Source organism: Atractosteus spatula, chromosome 1, assembly GCF_055471065.1.
Source record: "Atractosteus spatula isolate fAtrSpa1 chromosome 1, fAtrSpa1.hap1, whole genome shotgun sequence".
NCBI lineage: Eukaryota > Metazoa > Chordata > Actinopteri > Semionotiformes > Lepisosteidae > Atractosteus > Atractosteus spatula.
Window position 1 is genome coordinate 49,078,291 of NC_142706.1, and position 17,905 is coordinate 49,096,195.

The following is a 17,905-nucleotide window of genomic DNA, read 5'->3' on the forward strand; positions in this document are numbered from 1 at the left end:
GTTAAACTCATTCTGAGCATCTCAACTGTGGTTTACGCACACTCCTTGAATCTTTGCGGCAAAAAAAAGGATGTGTTATAATGTGACAAGAACAACACAAAAAAGATATTATAAAAATATATTAAACCTCACCTTTTTCCCCACCTTTTGTGGGGAAAAAGGAAAAGATCCATAAGGAATGATGAACAGGTATAAAATACAGCCACAATAATCAAAGAAAAGGGGGTTTGGAAGGTAGGTCACAAAATACGCTGAGAGGATTGTTTATTGTGGAAGTGAGCAAGTCAGGAAATTCCATTGCAGGAAAAGGGAGGGAGCGAATCAGCAGCATTAATAATTGATTGTTCTCTTTTCTCAGTGTCAGGACGTGGGACGTTTCAGAAGGTAGAACTCCATGTGATTCACTGAGTTCCTTCATCAGCAGCTGCAGTTCCTTTCACAAACACTCGTACAGTCAGTGTGCAAGAGGAAACAAGGACGTCCTTTAGGTTGGCAAACAGGGATGTGCGAATTGAGCAATTAAATATCCCTATCTTCTATTGAAAGGGAACTTCATTTCGGAGAGTTAAGTCATCGTTTTTTTTTTTCAAAGAAACAAGTCGCCGGGACAGGTAATTATTACGTTTGCTTTGAAACCTAGTTAGTTGATGCCGTTTGCGGGACAAAAGGGGAGCTCTCCGTTTACTATGGTGCTGAAATCAGTGTAAGGGAAGTGTGCACCGTTCGTTCTTTGTGGATATATGACATACAGTATGCAAGGAAGGTTCAGCTAAGATTCCTGAACGAACATTAAACAAGGATTCCTAAAACGGTATCGTCTTCATAACATAAAACAATTCGGGTCACAAGAATAAATCAGTAAAACCGTAATGCATTCAGTAAACACTAGAGGTTACAGAGATAATATCTTTCATAACTGCAGGATAGAAAGTTTCCTGTTTAGAAACGGATTATCCCACACCGGAAGCCAATTACTATTTCCTAACCTCACGGAGAACTTGAAAATCAGAGGCAAACGAGAGGAACATATACTGACATTGAATCCATATACAATTCCCACATGAGACATTTTAAGTTGCAGTTTCCTCTCCTCGGCTGTCCCGAGAATACGATATTTTAAGCGTATTCACGTTTATTTTAAATACTGATGCACTTAAATTCCACAACTTTAAGACAGGTATATGTATATTTTTCATTCAAGGTGAAAGGAACACTGCAATTTTGTGTTTATTTTAATCATGCTAAGGTGAAACGCTGCAATAACCGATTAAATGATTTTATTTTCGTTTTAAGCAACAAAGTATATATTTTAAAACGTTTTAATTAAAAATACGTTATGTTTTCTGCTCTTGTAGTTAGATGAAAGACAAGGTTAGAATGACCTTTGAAAGCAATCTATTCAGGATATTTAACCTCCTTAGAAGTATTATCATACTGTCTTTAACACAATGGAAGGAAACAGTGTTTTTTGCTAATGATAAAAATGAAGTTATGTTATGTGTTGTAAATTTTAGATCTGGCAAGAAAGGACTACTTTAACTGTCTACTCTGAATGTAAGATTGTAAAGCAGAAGAAGGAAGGAATTAAAAGCCATCACCATGGACTTTGTTATGAAGCAAGCATTAGGAGGTAAGTTCTTGATCATGCTTTTTCTTCAAGTAGTTTCAGAAACCTTAAAACTGCACAGTACCACAAAGAATGGACCTTGAAAAGTTCCAGATAACATATACAGTACATAGTTTAAAGGGGATGTTTTATTATTAATTTGCACAATGTGCACTATATTTTTATGGTCTCTATCATTATACCTTGGATAACTCATTGAAAAGTAGTTTTTTAGCTTTGAATTTGTGAAGTGTCTTGGGTAGAACGCTTGCTAAATGGCAACACTTTCTTTTTATAATGTTCAGCATTTTTTTAAATTTAAGTTCAAAAGTAATTCTGCATTTTGCATTTACAGAGCTTTATGGAATATCTCAGCCTTACAACTACTCAATAGAGGATTAGGATTTTTCTCATGGATGCGTGTATTGGCTTTCATCCAGTTGTGATTCAGCATTTAGATAGAACTGCAGGAATTTTATTCTGCAGGGAATAATAAAAGCCTACTCAACAACTAAGGTCTCCTGTACACTGTTTGTTGTGCAGAACATATTTCTTTTTACTTGAAACAACATAGCGCAACATGTCAAATTGTCGTGTGAGTGGAAAACATATATGTTGACAAGTAAATGATTTAATGAGTTATATCTGCATTTTAAAATGTAATATACTTTATTCCCCAAACTAGGATTCCCACAAGTCAGAACCTCACAGTGATCCTTGCCCTTGCTTATTTCTTACTTCAGTTTACCACATTTTGCTAACTGTTCAAGGTGTTGTTAATTTCAATAGTATTATACATTTTAGCCTATTGCAATGACATCAGTCATTGGTAAACAATCTGACATTTGGACGTATGTCCTTCAGACCATTGTTTCCCAATCGATTACTATTGCAGACATAAAAATACGTTTTCATTTTTCCAGGATGACTGCAAATCCAAATCTTAGTATGAGAAACTAACAAAAGCACAAACAAAATTTGGTTGCTCTAACTTATGGGATATATTTCACAAGTACGTCTCTTAAATGCTTTTCATGACCTTGTTTTAATATGTACAACAAAATATGGGAATCCATATTTCATAAATCCATACCACAGGTTGTAGGGTAAGTGCATTGTATGAAGGAGTAACATATTGAGACATGCATTCATGGATGTTTTACCAATTGTATGTTTTCTTTTAAGAAACAGTTTATTCTACTGTTCTCATGTTTATTTAATCATGTGTGGCAATGCATGAACCTACTGACATGATGAATTTCCAGGCACAGATCTGCTGATTGAAGGGAATATTCTGCAAAGAGGTGAAATGGGATTCATTCCATTAAACAGCCTTTAGATAAGACCATTTGTCAGGTCCATGGTCCAGTACACAGCTACATCGATAACGAAAATGACTAAAATCTACTGAACTGTGCGCAAAATAATTTTACTCTTGAGAGAATTGAGATATGTCAAGGCTTTCATGGTCATGTTGATTTTTTTTTCTCCGTGGGCTGAACATGAGCCTTTTACAGCTACTGCAAAAATCTGGGTTTTCTTTTCACATTGTGCAGCTTCTTTCACTTCACCATGTGCTGTGGTTGAATTGTAATTTCTTTTTCATGAGCAACATGATACTTTGAGTTTAACAATGACATTTTCTAAATATTACTGAAATATAAGAACTTTGAAATAAAATCCTTTGCAGCTTTTAATCAGACAGTCCTCTCATATAGGCCTGGCATTATCCTTACTATATATTTATATATATATTTAAAGCACTTTGTGTTTTTTCTGCCAGTTCATCTGCACCATTTGACTTCACATAAATCAATATTCAGCCAGCATTCAAATGGTTTTCCAAATCTAAACCCTTGGCTTAACATGTGTTTAATGTAAACTGACACTGTCCATCCATTCATTTTCTAAACTGCTTTATCCAGCAATGCATCAAGGGGGATGCCAGAACCAATCCTGGCAAGAAACCACTTAAGAATAGATAGGCAACATGCAAAATGAATGTCTATCATTAAACTCAATCTTCCAACATTCGCATGACATTCCCAGAAATGGAAGTTGAGAGACACTGTATCTAAATTATGATAACAGATTAACTTGAACATAATTGAAACAGGATTAAAGAGGTCTTTACAAATTTGGCTTGTAATTAGAAATGTAGAAATTAAATTCTATAATTTTGGTATATTATAGTTACAAAGTCTATCATTTTATATTTTGCTGGGGAGCACTCTTTGTGGAATTAACTTGTCATTAATACATAGTATTAACAGTTTCAATTTGTTTGTCAGTGTAAAATTGCTCTTTCTATAAGGAGCAGGAGTAGAACTTCCAGAATGTTTCTGATAAAATCCATATAAAAAGATCAAACAACAGGCATTTAGTGAAATGAGTGTTCTTGAACTGAGAATTAGTTTATAAAAAACAGTGTACAGATGAGGGGTGAATTCACAAATTGGGGTGTTGTACTGTACCTCATGGATCTGTACTAAGACCACTGATCTTCCTAATTACATCAATGATTTTGATCCTGGTAAAGTTAGTAAACCAAACATGTTTGCAGCTAACAAAATAGTAGTATTTGCAAACACTATATAAGCAGCAATTGAAATAAAGATAAAATTCAAGACTGGATAAACACACAAAAGATAGCATTTAATGTTTTGGATGAAAAAGAGTTACTGTATGTTTCATACTAAATCTTTTTCTGAAGGTTTATAACAGAAAGATGTATACAAAGTCTTCTGCCAGATACTGTCTGCAGTATCTGTGTCTTTTTCAGTAAAGGTTAATTTCATTCCACTTGCCCAAACAGGCAGGTTTATATAGGGGCCAGGATATTCTCAGTGAAAGCACATTGAATCCCATATCAGACAATGAACCATGACTTTAAATTTTTAATGTCATTGTTAGCATCACAATGGCACAGGTAACAAATTTCCTTCTTGCTCAGCTGCTCATTTTAGAAGGAAAGCCTAATTTCGGTAATGTGTATGGTTTAAAACACATTCCACTTTTTAATTATATGATACTTCTAATTTATTTTGTAACCTTCTCTTGATCAGCGTATCTCTATGGCTTCACTGATTTGATTTGAAAACACTGAGGTCTTCGTGGTTGGTTTGTCATATTGCTAAGGGGGAGGTGACTTGAAATTCAATATATAACTGTTCAAGTCCAAGTCCAAATTAATTCAGTCTTTAAATTGAATATGCAGTGACATGCATAGATATATTTAAATATTTACACTGCCACCATCAACTTAGGTATCTAACTGTAACAATTTTCAAAAGAACAATCGAGGGGATGGTTTTAACAAAGTTCAGTAATAGAATGAATTAGATGGATCAGTAGATAGGTCCCGTTTCAGGCCTTATAGGCCCATGGGGGGAATAGGTCACTATTTTTCCTCAACCATCTGACACTGGAGATGGAGGTGTCATCTTGCCGACCTGTTAACCCCTGGTACTCATTTGAAAAGCAGGCTGAGTAGACCTTAGAGAAATCTGGAAGGGATTAGAGCAAGCTACATCACTTGCCCCTACTTGCGATTGAACCGGGGACCTTTCAGTCAAGAACTAGACACCTTTGCTGTCTGAGCTACCACAGCTCCTAGATGGATCAGTTACTGAGCATTATTTTCCTATTTGTTTCCAGTTTACTTTTTCTGCTTTGTTAAGTAACCACTATAATGTAAAATAATTGTCTTTTGTAGCATACTTACCACATTTTGTAATTTTTAATAAGTATGGTACTAAAAACAGCTCACCTCTGACTTGAGGGGAAAAAGAAGTGTTGTACTGCATGTTCACTGATGCTTATTGATTTATCTACTGACCTAAAAACAGTCATCTCTTTTTGCTGAGCATGCACAGTTTTAGCTGTGTAATTAGAAGAAAGAGCATGTGATGGGAACTACAGCGGAGCACTTATGCATTAACAAGAACTATGTTATAGATGACTTGATAATTTATTAAATTCACACAGTACCATGGTTAGACTCCCATAACAAATATTAGCAATTAGTTAAAAAGGAATGCTTTGCTGTGGTATTTGCTGAAGGAAGACAGAGATGATTGCACAAAACGTACTGGAAGCATGATAACCACCATTAAATAATTAAAAATTTGAATGTCCTCTTTGATATTTATCTTTCCATTCCCAGAACTGAATCATAGTTTTTTTTTACTGATACAGCACAATGCATTAAAAAGTAATTATTGTGAATCTGAAGAGAGGAAAAATATAAACAGTTAACAATGTTAAGTAGTCCCTTCATCTGCTGTAAGAAGTCAAAACTGTATAATGTTGAATCTCATTATTAGGAAACCATGAAATGCATTTGTAAACTGTGATGTCAGTGGCCAAGCATAAACACACTCAGGAGACTGAAAGGACCAAACACAATACACAATACATTTTTTTTTATCAAAGATGTTATGGACAGAAAAAAAATTCAGATCAGCAGAGAAGAGTTTGATTGTGAATCTTGTTTATACTTAAGTGCCCATCATAGGTACTGGGTGAGCAAAGTTAAAACTTTTCTTTACATTCAGTCAATTTGTATTTGTGTTTGTGAGATTAATATGAATAATAAGCACAATATAATATATATTCTATTTTTGGGTAATATAATGGATATATTTGATCAATAAAAGAAACAGAAGCATACTTTGTGTTCAAATTTGTTAAGGGAACACAAGTATTAGGATACATCAACTTTAAGTACATTTTAGAGTGTAAAAGTCATTGTTTGATTGCATGGCACTTTGATGCACAAAGCACATAACATCTGAGACTTACAGAGCTCATCAAACCCTTTGTATAATCATGTAAGATGCTTTGCAACAGCCATTTCAGTCCTTGCCTTGAAGGTACTGAAGGTACTCCTCGTGTCTGACTTCAATGTAAGCCTGCTGGTGTCTGAGAAGTTGCAGGGTTCACTTAAACTGAAACCTGAAGTAACTTTGGCTGACTAATCCTTCTTCTACCTGGAGGCACTAAGCAGATTAAGCTTCATGGTTTCGGAGGTCCCAGTAACATTCAGCTAGTGACATGGTTTAGGCTTAAACTTCCAAAATCTGCTTTGCTGAACCAAACCTGCACTCAGAATAAGCTCCTTTACTGGTTGAGCCAGTCTAGAGCCCACATACTGTATGACTTCTAAATGCATCTACTGTATTAATCCTGTCTTTTATTAAACCTGAAACAGATTAAGCTTCCTTTGTCTTAATATTTTTACCCCTGAGTCTTGTTGGTCTTTTTGGGATTTTACCTTAGTTTTCTTTGTGTTTTGAAGATGCTATTGTTGTGTATAAACAATATACTTCATACAGTATATACTCTGTTAAACCAGATGTTGTCTAAATATGCCACTATAAGGGTTTATATACCTACATGCTAGTACATGTGTTGTTTCCAAATAGTTAAGAACTCAAATTACAGTAAGAAAATAATATTTAAAAAACTTTAGAGATTGCACATTAAAAAGTTATTTTGAAACACATAATTGTTGCAGTGCATATCATGCTTTTATTTCTTTCCTGGTTGTTGTTTATTCTAAACAAATGTTCTGTGTGTTTTATACTATTACTAGCCAAGTACAGTACATGCTTCGTAATACATTTATGTTTGGAGTACACAAAAAGGTCCTAAAGAAGTCAAGAAACTTTCTTGGCTGGATACGTAGAGGACTAGGTGGCAATAGGAGAGTGTAGTAATTCTCAAAAGAATGCTTATATTGTATATTGTATTTGTCTTTCTAAGGATGGAGCAAAAGGCAAATGATAAATCAAATGCCTGCAATAATCTAAAAGGAATCTATTGTTGCTTTTTTAATCTTTATATATTGGCAGATGTAAAGAGATTAACAGAAATAATGGATAATGTCATGTATACAACTAAGTATTAATGTTCTACTGTATATATACTGTGCATATGTCTTTTTTTGTTCAGTACTTTGTCTTTGTGAAGTCTGTAAAGAGACAAAAACATAGTTTGAAAACCATTTTGTAAGAGAAGCAACCTGTTTTAATTTAATAGGAAGAATTCCACAAGTAAATGATCAAAGTGATGAGCATTGATCGAGAGAAAGAAAGAGATACGTCTGTTCTTGGAATAAGTGCACTGTAGCCTTCAGTCTGCTCCTGGACTTCAGTTGCTTCAGGCCTCCATTAAGGCCTCCTTTAAGCCAATAGAAATAAATACACCAAGACAGCAGAAACCTGTTCTGGGAGAAAGTGCCACATTTAGTCAGAACTGCAGCAACCTAACAGCCTTAGGAGAACACAGAAAGACCACCCACAGAGAAGAGACATTAGACATGTGCCTGAAGACCCATCACCCATCATCAGGGAAGATCAATCAGGATATTAACCAGGCAGAAAGGGAGTCCATTCCTTACCTCTCTGCAAGTGATAGAGATGGTACTTCAGGCATAAACTCCACTGAACACAAGATGTGGGTAGCAAGTGTGCACTAAGGAGATCCTCAGCTGGAAGTCCTGAATTTCTAGTTACCCAAGAAGGGTCCTCAGGAGAGGAAGTCCCTAAGAAGTATGGAATTCCAAGGAATAAAGTTATAGAAGAGGGATTACTAGAGAGACCTACATGTATGAGGGCTTCACTATCCAATGAAGATATGATGTAGGAACAACACTCCTGAAATTAGTGTAATTTCAAGGAATGCAAAAAAGATAATTTCAGACAATCTGGTCATAGAAGAGGTATCTCGTATGTGAGATGACTCAGAGTGGGAAAAGAGAGACTGCCATGCCAAAGTTGTTCTGAGAGAAAAAAAGAACAACTGTCTTGACATAGTGTTGAGGTACAAAAAGGAACAGAGGAAGGGGGGTCTCACCAGAGGGTCTAAAGAAGATCAAACTAGCTCTCTTCTTACCAGGAGAGGAAAAAGAGAGAATTCACATCCATATCCACATCAAAACCGAAAGGACTCCACTAAGACGATCAGCTAATTATCCTAATATTCAAGAAGCACTCATTGGTACACGCTAACTTGGGCAATATGGGAGAGAAAAGTCTGAGCCCAAATACCACTGGGCTCTGACTAAATCATAATAACTCAGACCAGCTGTAGAAACAATTCAATGGTATGGCCACCAGGAAACTTTATCTACTGTCTCTTATGTTGAATAGTGGTTCATTTATCTGTGCCGATACCATTGTCTAGCATTATTGTTTCTAAGACAATGGCAGCCACTGTATTATTTTCTTTCTTGTGTACTTCTGGATCTCTCCATTGTGTGGTTCTATAGAGGAAGGGAAGGAACTGTCCAGCACAGAGGTAAAGCAATAGATGCCACCAAAGCCTGGTACCTTCCAAAGTACCTTCCAGTACTCTGTTATATATAACAGAAAATGCAAGTAAGGTATAAATAAACCAAAATTAAGCCAGAAGGCTCTATCTGCACCTTATTCTTTATCATATTAAAATTCATTTCAAGCAGTCCTCCAAACAAAGGATTATCTGCCATCCTTATGAGAAATGAAACTGAGGTCCTGACTATGTGACCATTAAAGATCAGTTCAGTTCACTTTATTGTCATTCTACGCTTATACAGATGTACAAGAGAGAACGAAATATAGTTTATCCTGGCCCGATGTGCACAATACACTAGAAACAATTAGCATAATGTTACAGTACAGCACAAAAGAACACACACGATTGGGGGACCAAGAAAGAGTAGGTAGATAAATAAATAAATGGGTATTTACAGTAGTGCAAGTAGTAATGTGCAAATAAGCATTCTGAAATACAGAGGTGGTAGTGGGGGAGAAACAAGTGCAGACAATAGTGCACGACATAGTCATAACACGAAACAACAGTGAGACGGTGGTGATGGCACAGCAGTGTGTGATTTTTCAGCAGGTGGTGATCAGTCTGTGTGCTGTTTTCAATTCAGTAATCTAACAGCCTGCAGTAAAAAGCTATTCCTGAGCCTGGTGGTGCTGGCTCGCAGGCTGTGATACCGTCTTCCAGAAGGCAGGGGTGTAAAGAGACTGTGAAAAGGGTGAGAGGGGTCTTTGATGATGCTACATGCTCTCCTGACACACCGCTTGTTGTTGATGCTCTGGATGGTGGGCAGTGAAGTCCTGGAGTTGGACTGGGCTGTTTTCACCACACGCTGCAGAGCTCCCTGGTCAGAGACAGTGCAGTTCCCATACCAGATGGTGAGGCAGCATGTCAGGATGCTCTCAATGGCGCACCTATAGAAACTGATGAGGACAGGAGGAGGAAGACTAGCTCATTTCAGTCTCCTCAAGAAGTGGAGATGCTGTTGTGCTTTTTTGACTAAGTTTGATTTATTGTGGGTCCAAGAGAGGTTTTTAGTGATATGCACCCCCAGAAACTTGAAGCTGTACACTAACTCCACTGCTGAACCATCGATACATAGGGGAGTGTGGACGGCCCGAGTTCTTCTGAGGTCAACATCTCCCTGGTCTTGTTGACATTGAGAGACAGATTGTTGGCCTTACACCAGGCTGCAAGCCGCTCCACTTCATCCATGTAGGCTGATTCATCGCTGTTAGTGATAAAGCCCACAACTGTTGTGTCATCAGCATACTTGTTGATATGATTACTGCTGTATTTGGCAACACAGTCGTGGGTCAGCAGGGTATACAGCAGTGTGCTAAGCATACAGTCTTGTGGTGCAATGATTTGCGTGGGAAGTGTTACCATGGATCCTCACAGCCTGGGGCCTGTTGGTCAGGAAGTCCAGGATCCAGTTGCACAGTGGAGTGTTCAGACCCAGGGAGGACAGCTTGTGTATCAGTTGTTGGGAGATGATGGTATTGAATGCTGAACTGAAGTCTATGAACAGCATTCTGACATAACAGTCTTTACCCTCCAGATAGGTCAGGGCCAGATGTACTGCAGCGGCAATGGCATCTCCGGTGGATCTGTTGTAGCGATAGGCATACTGGTGTGAGTCTAATGTGTGTGAGATAGAGGCCTTGATGTGTGACATGACTAGTCTCTCGAAGCACTTCATAATGATTGGGGTAAGTGCGATGGGGCGATAGTCATAGATGACAACCTGGCCTACCTAAAGGTTCCCCCTAAATTCAAATGGTGAAATCATTTTTCGCAATCTATGACACTGCATGTGCATAATGAGCACCACATGTCCGCCTGGTGGATGCTGCCCTTTCAGTATTAGATGAAGTGGGTAACCTCTTATATGTGAAACACTTTGAGATGTTTTGGGATGGAACACACTATATAATTTGAGGCATTATTAACATTAAAGCTTAGGCACAGATCCCATGTCTCAAAATATTTACTTAGCTTCCACGTTCTGATATAAATACTGGAGAAGCAACAACAAGAAACCTTTGTTTATTTGGCACTGCTTTCATTCCTGTGGCTCTGCCATCACTGCTTCAGCTTCACTGGATTCCTAAAGGGAATTGAGATAATCATGCTCATGGCATGGCCAGACTGCTGTGTCTTAGTTAAGGAGTCTGAACCAAGACTGCAACAGATAAATTCTACTGAAGAATATTTGAAATGTTTTTAATCTTTTATATCAGTTTTACACACTCTCAAACATAAATGTCTTGCTGATATTTCCTCTGAACGTTTCTCTCCACTTTTTCAAGAAATGAATTGCTATACAGTTCTGTTTTATGAAGAGAAGTAGCATGTGCCAATACAAATTTTCATACAGATATCTGAGAGCTGATATTAAAATGTCCATGTCTGACAAAAAAATGATTGTTTATGGAACACGTCATGCATTGATTCAATAACAATTCAGTAGTTGTCATCTTGCATTTGTAACATGTATGTGTTGCTTATTTCTGACCTTAGTCAAATGCTAATTTAAGATTATTGAATTATGTTCTCCCACCCTTAAGATGTCCATGTTAGACAACTTATGATTCATACAAAGTTATATTTGCATACATACATGAGAATATATTCATACAAACACATATACATATATCCATAAATAATGTTGGTTAACAAATGAAAATGTCAACTTATTATTGCAGTATTTGTTTATGATTATTGGTACTGTTGTTTTTTTTTTCTCTGGTTGGCTGTGGCTGTTATTCTCGGGAATAATGCATAGAATAATGCATATTAAGCAAATGGGACCTTGAGTGACAAAATTATGTGAGACTCAAATGTGATTTTCCTCTTGAAGAGTTATAAGCTTGTATTTAACATGGTATTTTAAAGCATTTTTTAGGAGAAGAAAGCAATTTATCCTAAATTCCATACTCTTCTTTTAGTGAGTGGAAAGAGAATGATGTGTTCGTGATACATTCTTTAAGTACTTACTGGTTCTGTGAAGGCAGTTTACTTTAGAAAATAACAATTTTCTATTTAGAAATAATTAAATGCATATAAAACCCATGAATTATGTGTGAACACAAAGAAGCCTATTAGTATACAGCAGGGTGCATGAGTATGTCTTTTTGTTGAATGTCTAAAGCATCTTTGCCTCAATGGCAGATAATTTTTAAGGGAGTTCAGTGTTCGACCAACCCCTAAAAATGTCATCAGAAACCACATTGCCTCTCTCTTTAACCATTCACAGGATAGTCAACCTGAAAAACAATGTAAAACAAAGCTTTACAGACACTGATAATTTCTGTCAGTTTTCATTTAGAAATGCCCATGAAAATATTAATACCAATAGGGATTCATTGTTTGGGAAGAGTCACATTTTGTGTCTTAGGTGCTACAGAGAACTAAAAGATGATAAAAGCTCACTTTTAAACCTTAGAAAACACAAAACATTTCTTTGCTTGTGGTTGAAAGTCTGTTACCCACAGGGCTACTGAAACCATTGCACCTTATAGTATGATTTTCAGCGTCTTCTGTTGTCTTTTCTACTGCACATTTTTGCCATGTTTTTTTAATTCTTCTCAAGGAGCACAGGAAAGACACCAACTGCGTCATTTTGGCAGGATATTTCAATTTATGCTTGGAATGCACTGCAAGAATTGCACTGCTTAGTGCATCTTAAAACTAGCAGGGAGCAGAATGACTCGTGACTACATTGAAGCTGCAGTAATTTCAGAGGCAGCTTCAGTTACCATCTGCCACTGAGAGATTCCTCCTGAACAATTTATTGTATTGTATCATATGCTACTTCTTTCAACTGTGTTTTTAATGGATATGCAAATAGCATTTAGAGGAGTTGGTGTTGGTAACAATTGCTGGTTCAGAGAGTTTTCTTCACTGTTGCTATGCTGTCTTGCAGAGTTATACATTTTTAGTTGTTGATATTCATTTATGTTTTTTCCTCAATAACACACAATTGCAGCATTAAATTATTAAAACATTAAAACATTTTGGTTTTATATCATGCAAAAAACAAAGTTGGTATTCAACCATTTCTGTCCTTATGATGATGATGAAATATGAAGTTATAACTGCTGAGCCTTTGATTATCAGGCATCATTTTAGTCTGTTGACACCTGAAGAAGGCTCCACGGCCGAAACGTTGTGTTCTCTTTCTTCTTTTTTTCAGCATGGAATAAACCTATTACTTGATCATTTTAGTCTGGGGTATATCTTAGTTATTTTTAGCATTCTGCTTCACTACTGACTGATAAAAAAATAAATATATATCTAAGAAGACAGTATTAAAAAGCATTTTCATAGAAATGATTTTATAACTTTGGATCGATAATTTCACGTTAGTACAATATAATTTCTTCCATTTTTTCATTTGTGCCTTGGTATCATTTTCACAGATGCACAGTTTTCTGATTTTTTTATATTTATATTTTTAAGGTGTTTTTGGAAAAATGTTCTACTGTGTATTCGAAAAAATATATATATTCAAAACAGCAAACTATGTGCCTTTGAGGGACAATTAACTATCAATGTGATTTTTATTAATGGTCATAGTATTATTATTAATTCTAGGATTTACAAAATCTGTTAAACCAAAATTAGTGGTATTGTTGTTTTAACGTTTGATTTAAAGCTATACTTTGTGCTTTATGTGACAGAGCTGTGTATTTAAACATTTGAATCTTATCATTCTAAGATTAAGTGAAAAGTTACAGTATAGTACCATTTGAAATGGTTGTAGCTGAAATGAGGTAAGATACAATTAGTTTAGATTAGAATATTGTATATTATGTATTGTCTCAATTACCTAGACACTCAGAAATTAGAAGAGACTCAGAATAAATACAAACAAGCGAAGACACACAATTGAAAGGGGAATCATTTGTTTAAACTGATCTTTTTTTAGTTTATTGTGAACATATGTATAGTACGTCTTCATTCATTACTTCTTATGGCAACATTTTTTTTCATATTTGGGCTTATGTCAAATTTCGCATTAGCTAATAAATGTTAGAAAATAAAAATCTAATAGACAATTGAGGACTACAGGCATAGTATATGGCTGTAAAATAAACATTTCCACTGACACACCTTTGAAAAAATACTCATAAATATCTGTCAGTTTATATACTCTGGATAAAATATGATAACAAATGTGAGACTTCAATTATAAAATGGCATCATTCATTCACATTTAAAATTAAGAATAAAATTACAGTGTGTTCTTGATAAATTGCAATCATAACTTTAAGTGTACAAAAATAAAGAACAGTTATCATAAGCTTGCATATTACAAAGTCAGTTTTTCTTAGTACTAATCAGCTTTTCCACATACAATTAAAGTCACTTTTTTGTTGATAGACCTATGGCATATTCTACCGTATTGTCCAAATACTGTAAGTACAGTACATCTTCTAGGTGGAAAAAAGTAGAATATTTACTGTTTTTTATCAAGTATGTTTTTGGACATTTGATGAATCTGCTGTAGTCATTCTATGCACTGTTTACTAGAATTCCGATTAACTGACTGGTTTGACCTTATTGTAGAATGATTGTTATATTTGCATAGCTGTTTTTATCCAAACCTTAGAAGGTTTGAAAAACTGGATAAAGACCAAATAGTTTAAAGATTTGATTCAACACCAGTATCCCCACTGAGCTAATTGATGGAACAATTACCATAAGAGTAAAGGCCATGCTGTGTCATGCTTTCCGCCACACTTCTTGCTAAAACAGTTTGTAGTTTTGCCACCATGTGCACAAAGGACACAAAAATTACCAATCTTTGTAACACTTTTGCAATCATTGCAAAAGAAATGCTTGCAAATTCATTCTTGTTTGGTTTTGGTCATCTTCATTTAAAGGCTAATTAATTGCCGGAGTGTTCTTATTCATGAGACTGTGTCTTCTATCAATATGAGCAGATTGCTAAGTGGCTTTGCTGTAAATTCAGTGTCATCAGTGATCCCCTTGTGTTTAGGCCTGCAGTCTCCTTAAATTTAAGGACGGCAGCTGTGCCTTTAATAACTAATTGTTTTTCAAAACAATCACCTAGGTTTCACATAATGTGACCGAGGTACTTTATGTACTTTTGTGTCAGGTGTGTTCTTGTTTTTGCATTAGCTCTCCACTGGAAAGCTTAGGAACCTTCAATATGTCTTCATCTCTAAAGCTTTAATTTTCTGACAATCTGCTTTTCTTAGTGTCCATCTCTCACAATCATTCTTGCTTATTCTTGTTTAATTGAAATATTAAGAGTATTGTCATTCTACAGTATAAAATTTAAGAGGTAGGGGACCATTTAAATATTAGATTTTTAATTAAAATATAAATGAACACTTTTATATATATATGCAAAACAGAATATACAGTTATATGTTCTATACTTATCTTCTATACATAATTATTATGTGGAATCTAAAACTGATTAAAATACTGCTAATCTAATTTAAAATCACTTTCGTAGTTACCTTTATACTGTATGTTATAGAGAATTAGGCATACTGGATGCAGTCCTGATTGAGATGTACAGTACAGTAGTATGGGATAATACTTCCTCTTCCTCTAACTCTCTGAAGGTCAAAATACCACTTGCGAGAGGAGTAAATTTCCGTATAATAACTTTATATATTCACTTTTCAGTCTGATTCACAATGCAGACACACAACTAAGAAATTCGTTTCTGTTAGTTGGTTGCAGACTGAGATACCTTTACTGTATATCATACTTGGCTGGTCTCATTTCCAGAAAGAAATGTGACTAGATCACATGTGTTTGATGCAAAGTGTTACTTCATTGTCAGATGCGTTTTTGTTTGTTTTTGTTGGCAGTTGTATTTTAATTTTTTTATTCTTTGTTTTGAAAAAAAATGTTAAAAAATGTCTCTTGATTCCTCTTTGAGGTGCAACTGTTAAAATCTACAAATATGAAGGAGATATACAGGATACCCTAACATAAAAAATAACTATTCCTTACAGTACAGTATATACTTCCTGGTACATGCATTTAATTTACAGTACATGGCCTTCCATTCCTTTATTTGTCACCATTTAAAAATGAGGAATTAACTAATGTATAGTGTTTTTTAATATGCAGAAGTTTACTATGGTAAATGTTAATGGAATATTGCCTTTAAACTATGGTAAATTTTATCATAAAATATTTATACCATGCAGTGTATAACTGTTGCCTGTCACTTACTCAACCCATTCTTTTGCTGTCTCTTTTCTTTTGGTTTTTGAGCTATGTCAGTGACTATATCAAAGAATCATTGCCTCACCTTTGGGAAATCACAAAAGCAGGCACTGTATCACACACACACACATATATATATAAGTCTGTATAAATCTGTTATCTTTTATTCAGTCCCTATAAAATCCAACAGCATGCACCAGCTACCGTTAACATGGCTGGGGAAAATCGACTAGATGGAAAGGTCACATTTTGTACAGGGCATTTCAGACCAGTGCAGATTCAGCCCATTTATCAAATACCATCAATTCATAGAGGCTGCCCTTCATGTTTATCGTCAGTTTGACCTCACTAAAAGTCAAGCTGGTGCACTGTTATTTGGGAAGAAAAATCCAATCAATATTTCTATTGGTGTTGAAATATAGCCAATTGGATTTAAAATCCCACCTGCGTCTGTATTGTAAATCAGTGTGACATCGGAAAAAGCAAGGTGACAGCAATGCACTGCAGCATCTGCTGTATTGACAGAATATGGACAGATGGAGCTGAAAAAGGTTTTGTCCTGTGAAACACCAGCAATATTGTATAAGTTATTGCATACCTTCTTCTGGACTCAAAGATACATTCCTCAATTTAAAAAAACAAGTGGAAAAAGGGTCTTACGTTTGTATGAATTTTGTAGTGAAATTATAATTTCCATATAGTTATATAGTTATCCAAGTTCCAGGTTCTCTGATATGAACAGGTTAGTGTGAATCCACCACAGTAATCAACAGCCAGCTACAGTACAAACATTATATAAATGATTGGAGAATTACAGTAACTCTTAGAGTAAGAACATGTTTTCAGATGTTTTATGTATTTAAATTTGTTTTTGTACAGTATATGTACTGTATGTAAACATGTATATAACTACTAAAGTTACTCTGTGAGATGTACTGTATGTACAGTTCATAAGATATGGCTGTTATGAAGCTTTTCTGTACATAATTTATACTACAGTACAAAAACAGTGTGCTTATAGAAAAACTTCTCCTACTGTATCATCAATAATTTAATAATTTATCTAATTTAAAAAAATAATTTCTTACACTGTTATTTTCAAATGCATTTAAATCCAAACCCTGGCAATACTGTTAAGACTTACTGTATAGAACGTTGTCTCCAAGTCAAAAGTATATCAGCAGTTCAAATGCTTTGAGCCCCATACTGGATTTTAAATTTAGATTTTTTAAAATTCTGGTTCTCTGAAATTGTTCTATGTTATCCTTCAGAAAATCATATGTTTTAATTACAGTTTTTTTATAACACTGTGCTTCACTTTTTAATTCCTGTTCCATATAATCGCTGCCATCCCAACTTGATTGCATTTTCCACTTCATATGCTTAGTGTCACCTCTCATGGTATTAGCACTATAGCATGGCATTTCATAAATGGCTGATTCAAACGTAATCTACTGTACATTATGAAATTAATTGTCAATACTCAAACTGAGCACATTCTTTAAATAAGCTACTGTAGGTAACAATGTCTTTTTTATTTTTTATATTATTAAGACTAATGGGTGACATTGTGGCACAGTGATTAGCAATACTACTGTACCTTGCAACGCTGGTGTCCTGGGTTTAATTCCTAGGGTAATACCTGTGAGGAGTTGACATGTTCTCCAACTGAGAACAAACTGGTCCAGGTGTGAGTGTGTGTGTTTGTGTCTACATATGTATGCCCTGCAATGGACTCATGTCCAGTCCAGGGTGTATCTCATCTTG

The 17,905-nt window shown here is 35.4% G+C and overlaps 1 protein-coding gene across 1 annotated transcript in view; it reads left to right on the forward strand.

Moving 5' to 3' along the window:
• The first annotated feature begins 356 nt into the window (after positions 1-356).
• The window catches only part of cplx1 (complexin 1), a 60,333-nt gene continuing 42,784 nt past the window's right edge, over positions 357-17,905 (forward strand). Inside the window, exons 1-2 of the mRNA XM_088908501.1 lie at positions 357-611; positions 1,515-1,630. Coding sequence (XP_088764627.1) covers positions 1,600-1,630 — 31 coding nt within the window. The 5' untranslated portion in view covers positions 357-611; positions 1,515-1,599. The remainder of the gene's footprint in view (positions 612-1,514; positions 1,631-17,905) is intronic.